The sequence below is a fragment of the Vitis riparia genome, chromosome 17 (genome assembly GCF_004353265.1).
Source record: "Vitis riparia cultivar Riparia Gloire de Montpellier isolate 1030 chromosome 17, EGFV_Vit.rip_1.0, whole genome shotgun sequence".
Classification (NCBI taxonomy): domain Eukaryota; kingdom Viridiplantae; phylum Streptophyta; class Magnoliopsida; order Vitales; family Vitaceae; genus Vitis; species Vitis riparia.
The window spans coordinates 6,653,003-6,667,490 of record NC_048447.1 but is presented as its reverse complement, the minus strand read 5'-3'; the positions used below and the strand labels follow the sequence as shown (position 1 = coordinate 6,667,490).

The window sequence follows — 14,488 nt, the reverse complement described above, 5'->3', positions numbered from 1 at the left end:
TGACCTACATTTTTAGGGGGGTTTTGGTCTTTTGCATTTTTTAACATATTTTCTGTTGTCTTATGTGCTCTATTGGCTTCAGAGGACAAGTCAAGGACAGTTGAAGGTGCCCTGCTTTGAACCTGCCCCTGCCATCCCCAAATCTTATCCTCCATTCCCCACTCCTCCCTTCCCCCTTAAACCACCAAAAAGATAAATAAAAGAAATAAATGCATGTATGGACAAATCCAAAAAGGGAATAAAGATCAGGTGATAATAGAATAATATTATACGAACATGACAACATAAGATCCAGAGACCAAATTTACCATGGAAAAAGGCAAAAATTAAATAAATTACATAACATCCACAAGCATGACATTAAACCTGAAATAATCACTTGTACTTTCAAAAAGACCACGGCCCACATAGTATCGCTCCTGAAAATCATCTTGCAAACTATTAGTTGAGGATGTAGAAGACACCATCCATCACAACACCACTAGTTCATATGGTCAAAGGTGAGCAGGTTAAAAAAAATACCTGATAAATCCACTTGAAAAATCGAAAGAATGCCTGGTCAGACATTTCGGAGAGTGCATGACATGACGGAAATTTAAGTAACATTGCAAGGACTAGGCGCAAAGCAGCATAAACACCCAATACAATAATATAAATCCGGAAATAGAATGAATCTGAGTTTGGATTTTTTCTTTCCTGGAGAAGCTTCCTGCAATTTTGTTTGTGTATATGTGCACATATATTCTAGAATTAGCATGTAAGCATATTTTTAAGTAGCAAGGAATTATTGAATCACATGAAGGCACATTAAAGAAATAAGACTGTAAACTCACAGGTAGACATACGTCACAAATACAGAGCTAAAGCCACACCAGAAAAACTTAATGACTACCCTTGAAATGGCCATGCCTCTTGCAGTGGCATAAGCCCCAAACATAAGCAGCACATCTAAACAGCCTACACATAAGCAGTAAAGAAACAGAATTAAGCAGAAAAATGCTAAGAAATAGTGGGTCCAAAATTTATAGCCAATTCATCTCAACATGGGGCGGAGAGGTGAAAAAAGAACTTACTCTCTGCGAAGTTCATGATTGCAAATGTTGGTCCAATGCTAAGTATTGTCTTAAAGGTATCCAGGTCAATATTTCCATGATTGAAGGCTATAATTGTCAAAGCCTGCAGTTAGTGAGGAACAAAACGCCAACTTTAGTTTAACAATGAACAATCCATGTTAAACATCAATATTGCAATAGATAGTACTGAATGAATGCATGAGATTACCTGGAACATTAAAGCCAAAAATATCCACAGTCGATGAAAACTCCTATATAAATGAAGAAATGTTCTGTGCTCAACAAAAGTGGTTTTCCCAGTCTGTCAGTTCAAAGGTAAAGTTAAAAAGATAAAAAAAAAAAAAAATGAAATGAAAGGTAATGGTTAAATGAAAGAAGGAAATACATCAAAAGATACAAGGTATCAGGTGAAAGAGCCAAAGTATGAAGGCAAGATGCACATCCCTTATATGCATAATTGACAAAGGAAAATCATTTTCACATTCATTTCCAATAACTCAGACAGGTAATTATTAGGTTATCATTTTTAGATTGCTCAAAGAAATGGCATCTCTAAGCTCACGGATACAAAACAAAAGTGGGGACCCATATTTATAATCAAAAGATTTAACATGCTAATGAAACACAGTTGCAAATGACACCTACAAAAAATTGTATTGTTCTTACTGCCCCTTAAGAAGCAATAGACATTTAATTGCTTAAAAACACATAAGATAATAACATCAGTTTTTAGTTTGATGAAAGAACCCCTTAGGAAAATATGGATGAATAGAAACTACCAAATAACATAGACCAACAAAGTAGTCCTAAAAAGATTTTCTGAGAAACCACATCCTTGACCATTTATTTGTGACTAGCGATTGGGGGTTTGTGATGTTGTCATTCTTGTACCTTTGTTTCTTTTCATACTGGGAGGATTCCTCATCATTCTTTTCCATTTCTCTCCATCAATGAAATTACTTTTGTTTCTTATCCAAACTGGGAGAAAAAAAGAAGATAGAAGGCCTAAATACTTCCCTTTTTTTAATTTTTTGATAGGAAAAATTTGCATAAAAACATATTTCACTAGACCTCAGCATTATTTATCAGATAAGGATAAAATGCTGTGCTGAACACTCATTCCTAATTCATGAGTTCCGAGAGAAAAACTTATAAGTAATGGGGTGGGGGAGCCATGTAGCCTGATTTTCATCAAATAATATCCTAGCCATATACAACTAAAGAATGAATCTATGCATGATCCAACAATAAGAGAGATGAGCACACAACATTGAAAAACACCACTTGATGGCATAAATAATAAATTTCTATAACAAAGAATTCTAAGACATACTATAAAAATAAATAAACAAATAAAATAAAAAGTCATAAATTGAAGGACTTTTAAATGGAACATCATAGTTCAAGGACTCTAGGCTAACATTTTTGTCTATATACTTTAATAATGCTCATGTGTAGGACTAACAATAAGCTAGGATGGGTTATGACTGATTTTTTCTTTTCTTTTTTTAATTTTTTTGATAGGTAAGCTAGGATGGGTTATGACTGATACCAAGTACAATGATTACTCTGGGAATTGCTCTAGTGATAACAAATCAAAAACTTCATGCAACTAAGAGAAAAACAAAATCAAGCAATAGAGCAATATAGATCTTTCAACAAACATGATATTACAAAACTTCACAAAGAGCTCCTAATATTTGAAATTAAGCCGAATGACAATCCATGTTGGTCACAACTTATAATCAATGAATCATGCACCAAACATAACCCACGAATGACTAACCAATATACAAAAACATCAACTAAGAAAGGAGTACCAACCCCAGGATGACAAAAAAAACAAATCAAAATCCAACACAAATAGAAATATAGAACCAATCAATGAAAAAAGCGTTCATAATGTACTAAAAGAAAATTTTAGCTGCTTCACAAATCAGTACCAAACAGGCCTCCACCCATGTCCAAACTGGAAACCCAAAACAACCCCCACCCCACAAAAAAAGGAGTTTACTTGTATTTCAACTTAAACTGGTGTTATTAGTGCCAAAGATTGAACAAGCACCCTTCAATGTTCTTTTTATCAACCTCAGAAGCTGGTCAGTATCACAGGGTAAGGATGTGCTAGATGGTTCAAAAAAGAAGGAAACTCAGAAGGAAGCATTCTAGATCTAATACAGAAACACACACCACAGAAAAATTTTAATCAGAAATTATCTCCAGAACAAACCCTTTTCCGCCCTTTAGGTTCTAACAGAAATGATGAATCTCTCTTCATAGGCCAGCTCAGATCCAAGCAAGCAGGGGACCTATATATACATTGCAAATAAGATCACAAAACATATTCTTTAAGTTCTAACTAGATGATAAAATCAGAAAACAATAAACTACAAAAACACAAACCAGAAAAATTCATTAAAGTCATCATAATTCCGCCATGCAGAATGTGCAGCTTTCCCATTATTGTTTCTAGCAGCTTCCTGCAAAAAAACAACAAAAACAGAATTAAAAATTGACTACTGAAAACACTCAACATGACTCTTGGAAACTTTTTTTTTTTTGATAGGTAACATGACTCTTAGAAACTCGGTACAGGAATTTGATGTTCAGTTGCATGGCTAATTCTGTCAAATGATTTATGGTCATGTTATGGACCTAATCATGTTCACAGTACTGAAGGTGCACAATTATAAATATGGACAACAAAAACACAATTCAGAAATGATTCATTTCTTTCATAAATGATTCCTAAGGTTGACAAATTCTCTGATTGATATATGATAATATTCCTATCGTCCTGCATTATGAGGTTTGTCCTGCATGATTTTTATTTAAAGAGAGAGAGAGAGAGAGAAAGAGGATGTAGTATCATCCTGCAGGATTTAGATTTTCCACTTTAAACAAACATTTTTTAAAAAACACAAATTCATAGATACACGCACTTTATATAAGGAAACCCAATGTTTGGATCGTAAAGAATCAGATGAATTGCAGAAGAAAAGGAAAATATATTAAAAGCTCAAGGTGAATTCAGACAAATTTTAAGGCTTAAGCAGAAAAGCCACAGGCAAAAATTAAATTGTTACGTTATAGAAAAAGGGTGATAGGAAGGCAAAATTCTCAATGGCTACTAAAGTAAAGAGAAATGAAAAAGAACCAGCAAAGGGTCAGAAAAAATGGCAAGTTGGATTTTCAGAATGGAAATCAAAGGTGGACCTGTTAATGACCAGGAGGGGAATAATAAGGTGAGGGCTGTTCAAGAAGGAGGTATACTCCCTGTGTACATAGTCTTTTTGTCAGGTGTTTTTTAATACATCTCACTTCTTTTAGCTATCAAAATATACATTTATATTTTTTGCTATCAATGTTGAGTAATATAGGTTTTGGAATGAATTGATTGGATCAGACCTCTGCCTTTTTGTTAGGTGTATCTTAATACATCTCACTTCTTTTGGCTGTAAAAAAAATGGATTTTTTGCTACCAAGATTAAGCAGTATAGGTTTTGGAAATTGATTGGATCAAACTGCATATCTGTACAATTTTGGAAGTTTCTAATGTTAATTGATAGGACTCCCACTAGTTTCGTTCAAAACTTTTGAGAGGTTTGTGACAGCGAATTTTCCTCCTATTTGTTTATTCTTGTGATAGAGCATTTGAGTTGTTCAATGCATAGGACTAATGAAAGTGGTTTCATTAACCACTTTAAGGTGGAGGCTGGTGGGGTAAGAGGATTAAGATCTGTCATCTCCTAGTTGTTGTTAATAACTTGTAGCTTTAGCTTTGTGAGGCTTACAGCAAGGGGATGTAATAATTCAAAACAATATTGAGAAAAATGAGGTCATTCTAGTAGAAGAGTGGAGGTGATCGAATTTTTAGCATTTTGCATAATGTGAAGAATCGACAGATTACCCACTAAGTATTTCAGCTTCCCTTTGGATGTGACTTTCAAGTCCTCGTCTATTTAGGCCTCCATAGAGCCTTAAAAAGTGGGTTGGCTTCTCAAAAAGACGGTTACCCTATTGAAGGTACAGTGTGGATTGGAAATGATTTAAAAAAGAGTTTCATTTTTAGGAGAGGAGGATCCATTAATGAAAAGATCCATTTGGTAAGATTTTTTTGACAGGTAAATAGAAGAACATATTAAGGAGTGTTAACAAAAGGCGTAGCCAAGCACACACAAAGTATACAAAAAAGGCCTAAAGGCTACCAAGAGAAAAAGGGCAGAGCAAAAACAAACCAACCAAATAGCAACTAACCCCAACACCCTAGAAACCTGAGTAAAACCTTGGAGAGACTAGAAGCCACCTAAAAGTTATTGTGCTAACGGAAGTTTTAATGCAAACAAAGTTAGTTCAAAAATACAAAGATAAAACAATCCACACAAAGGTACATAAGGTTTTAATGTGGTTCGTCCAACCATACCTACATCCGCAAATGAGAGAAAATTTTTCCACTATTTTTCCTCACATCCCATAAAACCAAATGAAACTATTGAGTTCTGGAAACATCCCATATTTCCCAACTCCTTGTACCCACACCCTGAACCATGAGCTTCCTCACTCCATCAGGTCTCTCCTATTCTTCCCCACATCTCTATCCATCTTATATAGTCTCTAAAAGCCCATCTTCATCTCATGATTTTTTCCCTTCATGACTTAGAACATTTATAGAGATATCCCAACTAACTTTCCTTATTCTATAAGAAAATCTAATATTATAATAATATATCAACTTGGAAAATATTCAATACAACATTCTTTACAAAAAGGAATTTATATTAATTAGGAATTTGGGACATTTTCCAACAATCTCCACCTTAGACCAAATTCTATCAAGTCAATCTTCCATCTCTCCATGATAGACATGTTGTATCATATCCCCATGAGAGAACAATTGACTCCACCTTCAACTAAAATTACATTGGTCTCCGTCTTATGTGCTTTGTAATCTTTTGTTCTTCCAGAAATCTTCAACTTGGGGTTCTAAGACCAATTTGTTATGTCAGCGGAAGCGTTAATGCAAACAAAGTTAGTCAAAGAACATAGATGAAACAAACCACACAAAGGTACACGAGATTTCAACATGGTTCAACCAACCATACCTATATTTACGGATGAGAGAGAATCGTTCTACTATACCACAAAGAATATTACAGAAGACGGAACCAAATACAATTATTAGGTTCTCAAAACATCCCATGTTTCTTCACTCACTGTATTCGCACCCTAAACCATGGGCTCCCTCGCTCCACTGGGTATCTCTTATTTTTCCTCACATCACTCTATTTATCTCATATAGTTTCTACAAGTCCATCTCCATTTCATGACTTTTTCTCCACATGACTTAGAATATTTATAGAGATATTCCAACTAACTTTCCATATTCTATAAGGAAATTTAATATTACAATAATATATCAACTTAAGAAATATTCTATATATTATTCTTTACAAAAAGGAATCTATACTAATTAGAAACTTGGGACACTTTCCAACAAGAGCCTTTTTGTAACCAAAAACCAACAAACAAGTTGTGAGTGAAGACAATGACCTCATAGCGAAAAAATTGAAACCCCATTGCTTCCCCCCTTGTCCCTAACTGAGAGAGGAGAACAATTGTAATTCATCGAACATTCAAGCTTTTGGATTTTCCTCTCCAAACGAGTAGACGAAAATTTCCAATTTCCCCTTGAGACCTCAACCCCACATCCTTTTCTTGATTTCATTTTCTTTAAAAGGGAATTAATTTCCTTTCCAAACCCCACCATAGGCAACCCCAAAAAACTACTGAACTTGGTAAACTTAGTAGGAAGACTCGTAGAGCTAAGTTCCTCCCCCTTCTACAACTGGCCTCCAACATGGTTCAAAGTCGCGGTATCAATCATTGACTCGAGAGGTCCTGAGGCATATCGGTCTCAGCATCTCGGACCAATATCAACCGATACGCAAAATATACTAATTAAAAACTAAAATGTATTTTAAAAAATTACTATATTAATAAAAAAATTAAACACAATTAAATGAACTCAATAATTAATATAATAAACTCCTTGCATTTAATATTTAGTTATATTAATATATAATTTTAAATCATTAAATATAATTAATAACTATTAAATATTTAACTATAAATATATATCAATATATTAAAAATATTCTAAAATACTATTATTATGTTTTATGGTATTTCATTTTATATTTATATAATTAAATTTATCAATTCATTATCAATGATTAATATCATATTTATTTTAAAATTATTATAAATCCATATTTAATGCTTGTAGAATTTATCATATTTCAATTTGTTATGTTTTTAATTCGTTATAAATATTACATATAATTAATTTTATAAATAAATTGCCATATATTAAGAATAATTAATTTCATAAAAGAAATAAGCTTAAAATTTCCTAAATCTATTCTGCTACTTTCCCAATTCCTAAATTCCAAACCAAGGAAGAGGAAATCAAGCATTGTCCCTCCCTTCCCACCCACCCACCTAACTTGTTGCCGACATCAACAAAGACCCAACTCATTGCCAACCATCAACAAAGACGATATTGTTGTTCAACAGCACTGACACTTCTAAACCAAGAAAGAGGAAATGCAAAAGCATTGTTGTCCCACCAACCCAATTCGTCGTCGAACATCAACAAAGACAATATTGTTGTTCAACGGCATTGACGCAATCGGCAAGCAAGCAATGAAGATTACAGAAGAGGGTCGAGATCGGAATGGTGCCTCAGCCAATCCTAGTGCTACCACTCACTGCATTCAATCTAACGACAACGAAGAAGATTGTTTTGTGGATTTGAAACAATGGATCTGGTCAACTTGGTGTAGTTTTGGTGAATCAAAACGAGTTTTGCCAATTTTTTACCAAGTTGGTGCAAAACATGTATAAGTATTAGACTTGTCACAAAGCTTGGTGAGGCCGATACAACTTGGCCAAGTCGTACCAAACTTAGCCAATACTTTGAACCTTGGCCTCCAAGGCTTTGTTCACCTCAAAATCCTCAGCCCTACCCACCAACTCCTTATCCAAAGGACCCTTCTCTTCACTTTCCTTAACATCCAACAACCTTCCATCTTGGAGCAACATTTTAAGCGGCCAATAGCCAAAAGAAAGACTCCCCAAGGGAGGCACCAGCTTTACCTTACTTGTCAACCCATTAATGATAGTGAGAGGCCAAACCAGAGATAAAGAAGGAGTTGAAAGGGTGAACCTACCTTCGAAGCTATCGTTTTAGCCAAAAGGGCTTCTTTCACACCCCAAACCCACCTTGTCGGCCCCTCCTCCGGCACCTTTAGGAGAGGATCGTAGAAGAGCTCCAATGAGGAAGCAGCATCACCACAAAAGGGTTCCTTTGAACCCTTAAATGGGAACTAATACCCAAGGTTTCAAAAGACATGGGTAGGTTTTTAAGCAGCTTAGACTTGTGAAGCCCATACTAGCTCCTTTTGCACAAACTTAAAGAGGGGGATTTGGGTTGGCCTAAGAAAGAAGGGGCCTTACCCAACATTCGCATCAATTAAAGCCCTTCGGCCCAACAACCCACAAAGGGGCCCAAAAAAGGCCCCATCCAAGCCGTTGACCAACTTTGACTGCACACATTCCTTTAAAACTTGAGCATTAGGACCAAGCACAAACACCAAAGCTTGTTACACAAACACTTTTGCCTACAAATCCTCTACATCACGCCACCCTTCTTTCCCCTCCTCTCTCCCAACTGTGCGTGAACATCCTTCCCTGTTATCCTTACCATTTGGCCTTCTACAACTCCTCTTAGAAACTGACAACAATAGCCATGGCAAAAATTCCTACTACAAGCAGAGGGCAAATACAACCTCATTGTCGACAGCCATTAACCAATTTAGCACCTTTCTCCCACTAAATTTAACGAGTAACCTAGTCAATGTAAGGTAACGCCTCTCCTCTGTCTCCATATCCACCTCCACAGGCATCACCCACCCTTTTAAAGAATTCCTTCCCCCACAAATGCATTGGTAGACCTCTTACCCTCACCCACACTTCACCGACAAAGGCACCTTCTATGAAACATCCAACATCCGGCTCCCACCAATCCAACTACAAACTTCTTCCCTAAAACAAGCTAGACCCCAATATCAAAACTATTTTAGCCTCGGAAAAAGATTCCAACGCAAATAAAACGAGATTGTCTCCCAACAAAGACAACTTCAAATCCCCTTTCAACAAGATTGTTGAGCCCGCAAATTCAACGCATCCAAAGTTGGCAATCAATTTGAAGAACCATCCCACCTCCGCACCAAACACTACTAAAGAAACCCAAATTACTTAAAACCTCCCCTGACTCACTTTCTATCCACACATCATCACCTAACTCCCTCTTGCCTTTGTTCAACACCTCAGCCAAGGAAGCAATCTTAGACAAGTTGCCACCTATATTTTCCTCCTAACACCTGACCGATTCCTTCAAATCCTCTAAAGGCCTAGACACAAGGACTACCCCAATGCTCCTAAGACTTGTAGCAAGGATCTTCCAACCCCCTTGAGGAGCATTTCCTTCTAGGAAAACTAAGGAAAACCTTTTTTTCCTCTATGAACAAAACTGAGCACAACAAAAACCTTCCAGATTTATTGCAATGCAACTCAAACTTGTAGCTCCTTCCCCCTTCATTCCACAACCTTCTAAAAGGCTCCTTGAACTTCCCTTTACAGCAATCTTCCACCCCCTCAAGGAGCCAAAGAGACCCCCCTCCCCAAATCTTATCCAAGAGAAAAACCCTCAACCCCTCTCTACAATCTTCCCCACCAACTTACCTTTAACTAACTCCAAAATGATTTCAAAGGACTTCAATTTTACACCAAAACAACAACTTCCAACAAGAGACCTCTTCTTTAACCTTGTTTCTTCCATGGTCACATTGTTGCTTCTCTTCCTCTATTAAAGATTCATTTGGTAAGATGGCAAACAATATGTTCAATTAACACTACAAGAACCTTCAACTAGGTATAGATTGGAAAAGATTTATAGAGATCTTTATAGAAGTGGAGGGTCAATTAACAAATTCCATTTGGTAAGGCAGCAGACAATATGTTCAATTAAGGCTATAGGTACCTTCAGCATTGAAACCCAGTGTTCCATAGCTTTACTAGGAAAGTGGCTAACAAGATTCAAGCTTGACCAAGATAATTCCTAGAAAAAAGTAATCATTGGAATGTATGAAAAGATGAAAAGTAGAGCTTTAAAGTCAATATATGGGCTCATGATTTGAATTTTTGGAAAACCATTTGAAAGGGGTGGGATGACTTTTTCTTCACAACAAGCTTTTCAGTTGGCCAAGGTCTTTGGATCAAATTTGGATTGACCAATGGTATAGGGAAGGCCCGACTAGAGATCACTAATAGTTGTATTTAATATAGTAATTCACAAAGAAGCCTAGGGGTCAAAACCCTTTTCTTCCTAATACAAAACACACCAATTTATTGATATGAATTTTTAAGTACAAATGAAGAATGAGAAATCCTTCCAAAAAAAATACAAGGCCGATCAAAAAGGGAAATAGAGTGGGCCAACTATACATAAAGGGATGTAACATAAGCTTGTACAATTTTGTGCAACTCCACACCCCTAAGGAGGAAAAATCCCGTAGAAAAGAGGCATGATGCTTGGCTCCACTTTTTGCTAAAATATCGATGAAATCCTTAGTTGTACAAGGATACTTAGAGAAGGAACAACCAAGGCATAACCAACATCCAAAATTTGATGAAGCCACCCATCATACCTCCAATGCTTTTTCTCTAATTTAAACAACCAAGATATCAAATTAGCATAATACATTTCCACCTATAATTTAGAAGAGACAAAGAGCCCTAACCTATACCAAACCCTCTAAATGTGCTAAAATCTTTTCCTCAACGTCAGATTTGAAAATGCTCTCATCACTGAACCAATATGATCTCTTATCACCCCTCAAATTTCCAATAGAGCTTATTTACCATTTGCACATCCATTGAAACATTGGAGGTGATATTAACAAAAGGAGTAAGTTTTTTTCTAACCTACATACCAAGCTAATTCCAATCAAGTTGTAGAACACTAAGAGGAGTATCCTCAAAAGTGGTGGGTAATAGAGGCCTAAAAAGATGAATAAAAATAAATCAGGTCCCAAATATACTCCATATTCCTCAAGTTTGTTCTCAAAAACTATGATACCTGGACCCCTCAATTTCACGCAATGTACTAGTGTCAACATGACATGACATGGGTGTAGGTATGGGATCCTTCTCAAATGCTCTTATTTTTCCTTGGGTGTGGTTGTTTGATTTTTGCATTGATATCCTTTTATTCTTTCAACTATAGTAATAATAATTGCATTAAAAAAAAAAGAAGAGTTAGCTGAAAAGTGAATTTTTGTAAGAATATATAAGAATAAGAGGGGGAAAAAGGGATTAGAGGGAAACAATGGGGGCCTTTAAAAATGATATTTCACTTCGAATTTATTCTTAATTGATCTTTCTTTTATTATGTTGTGTCTTGATAGTCATGCTCCTTTTTTAGAAATTTTTTATTTGAATCACCATATCCTAAAATTTGAGTGAAGGATCAAACACCTAAACACATACCGTAACTGACACTCATGCCCAAACCCATGCAACATAGCTAAAAAAATCCTTACATGTCTCTCCCCTTAAACTATACAAATCAATGTGAGACAAACAATATGCCTAAGTGCTTTGCCTTTGAGAGCATTCCCAAAACCCTTAAAAGAAATGGTCATCAATTTACTTTGACACATAGGAGGAACCCAATCTAGCGTTGCTAGTCAAGATAGTCTACACCACAACCCAAAAGAAAAAAATTGATTGACCCATCCACCTCTACCCAAAAACATAATGTAACGGTTTATATTAGCTTAGGATGTTGATTATCGGGATTGAAAGTAGAAGCATCAAGGATTCAAGATTATTTAACTCCAAGATTTAGAAGGAGCTTCTTAGATTTGGGATTAGACGTGGTGGAGACCTTGTTGTTGCTTCTAAATCCTCTAACCATCCTCAATAATGTGGTGGACAAGTTAGTTTAGAAGGTTTCCAAGAAGTGATCTTTCTAAATCAACTCTTAATACAAATTTTTTCATTTAAGCAAATTTTCAATATTCCCAAGTATTTGAAAACAATGGCACCATACACAAAAGGCTTTCTCGTTTGGAAGATGACCTATAAGTGAGAATCCTTACCATCAATTAGCTTATGGAAAGAGGATGGAGTATGGCTCAATGTTGTTGTACTATAAACAAGAAGACCTTGAAAAACTAATGACTTCACTTTCCTGTGTACATTTGTCTTCATCTGTTCCAAATGCAAAAGCTTGGGTACCTTCTTCAAGAATATTCTCAGTTAAATCTTTCCTCTTAGCCTTGACCATTTTATTTTTTATTTTTTTTATTGGAAACAACACAAAGATATATTAATAGAAAAAGAAGTACAAGAAGAAGGATGAGAAATCCTCCCGCCAAAGACAACTAAATTACAGGAAAATACAAACGAACTCCCGCCAAGGACCAATCCTTATGGAGTACACACCGCTATCCAATCCAGTTGAATCACATTAAGGGGAGTACCCTTAAATGCCTTGGAACAGAAAGCCCAAAGGGAAGCAAGGAAAACAATAGAGTCCCAAAGGATCTCTGAATTCCTTGTTTTATCCTCGAAAATCCTCGCATTTCTTTCCCACCACACAACCCGAATTAGAGTTATGCTCGCAGCTTGCCACAAAACTATCCCTCTCTTAGAATTACCGAAGCCTTTAAATTTGATGCACATCATGTCATATATGCTCCTTGGAGGAACCCAATCCATCTTAGCTAACTGAAATAACCTGTGCCACAACCCAATCGTCAAGGAACAATGAAGAAAAAGATGATTTGCTGATTCCTCATACTTCATGGACAGAATACAAATATTAGGACTAAGGGCTTTGTAGGGTCCTTGACCATTTTATCAAATACAATTCCTTTCCATCCAGCCAATTTTTTATGGAAATCAAGAGTTCCTTCTAAGGTCATAGTCTTTACTTGGCTAATAGCACATAAAAAGGTAAACACCAATGACATGCTACAATTGAGAAGGCCCTTCAAAGCCCCTTGTCCTGATTGGTGCATCCTATGTAGGGGGAGAGAAGAGACAATTGATCATCTCATCCTACATTGTCCAATTATTTTGGGGTTATGGCACAAGCTATTCTACCAAGTTGGAATGGTGTGGGTTCAACCAAGGAGTATTTGTGCCATGACGGTTATTTCCTTTTATGTGTTTTGAGAATTCTATTAAAGATAAGACTCTTTGGAAGATTGGTTCTCTCACTTTGATGTGGATTGTGTGGAGAGAGAGGAATGCCAGGAATTTTTAGGAGACTTACAAATGCCTAAAATGATGTAGGACTTGATTCATTTCTTTGTTTCTTTTTAGGCTTACTATACTAATGTTTTCAAACCTTTCCCCTTGAGTGCCATTCATCTCTCAGTATGTACACCTTAGGGTTGGGCTTTCTTGGTGAGGAGCCGAGTTGAGCTTTTGGAGTTGTATTTTTTGTAATCTTTTTATTATTTTTGTGCAAATCTCCTTGAAAAGCAAAGGTTTTCTTGCGTGTTTTGATCAGATTTGTATTTCATGGGGAGGATTTCTCATCCTTCTTATGTTTTCTTATCATTAGTTAATACATCTCTTTTAGTAAGTTTTTGGGATTGCCAATGGATGGAATGAGAAGGAAATTGCTTCCCTGTTGAGAAAGATGGAAAGCAGAAAGGGTCAAAGGAATTCAATCAAGAAGAGGAGGCCACCCTCCACGCCCCGTTTAGTCAGGGAGTTGCGAAACTTGAAATGCTCGGTCAATTACTGCAACTCAAATATAAAAAAGAGGAGCAGGAGTGATTGGTGGGAGATGGAGTATAAGTGATTGTGTTCTAGGTTTATAATTCCTAAGGGTCGAAGGTGGTGGGCTCAGGGAGGGCTAAGAAGAGCGGCTTTGGCAGTTTTCACCCAATCTAGGGTTTTTTGTCTAATTAGGTTGTAAAAGTGAAGCCTTTAGTTAGAGGGCTGGTTTGTGGTTGCTCTTTTTTTTCACTTGTATTCGGTTGCTTCTTGTATACTTTGTGCGTACTCTTTATGCCTTTTCCAAGTGCTTTTAATATATTTGCTTTGTCTAACTATCAAAAAAAAAAAAAAAAAATATTGTCATTGTATTAATATCAAAATTTAGTAACCAACTTCAGATAAATCTAACCAACTTTTCACTTCCCCAAAATATAAAAGTCCTAATTACGCACACAAAACTTAGGGTCAGGAAGTTGTTGCCTCTCACAATTCAAATTTTGAAAATTGTAAAGACCTAAAGGTCAATTAATGACCCACTTGTTCATAGAGAACAT

General features: G+C 36.1%; 1 protein-coding gene across 3 annotated transcripts in view; it reads right to left on the bottom strand.

Annotated features, from left to right (window-relative positions):
• Window positions 1-14,488, bottom strand: part of LOC117904248 (callose synthase 10) — a 107,383-nt gene that overhangs the window by 49,388 nt on the left and 43,507 nt on the right. For 2 of the 3 annotated variants that reach the window (XM_034816764.1, XM_034816766.1), the window contains exons 11-17: window positions 3,477-3,553; window positions 3,304-3,382; window positions 1,282-1,374; window positions 1,074-1,176; window positions 834-957; window positions 523-709; window positions 367-419 (exon numbers count right to left, since the gene is read on the bottom strand). In XM_034816764.1, coding sequence (XP_034672655.1) covers window positions 367-419; window positions 523-709; window positions 834-957; window positions 1,074-1,176; window positions 1,282-1,374; window positions 3,304-3,382; window positions 3,477-3,553 — 716 coding nt within the window. The remainder of the gene's footprint in view (window positions 1-366; window positions 420-522; window positions 710-833; window positions 958-1,073; window positions 1,177-1,281; window positions 1,375-3,303; window positions 3,383-3,476; window positions 3,554-14,488) is intronic. The other variant, XM_034816765.1, reaches the window with a different exon arrangement.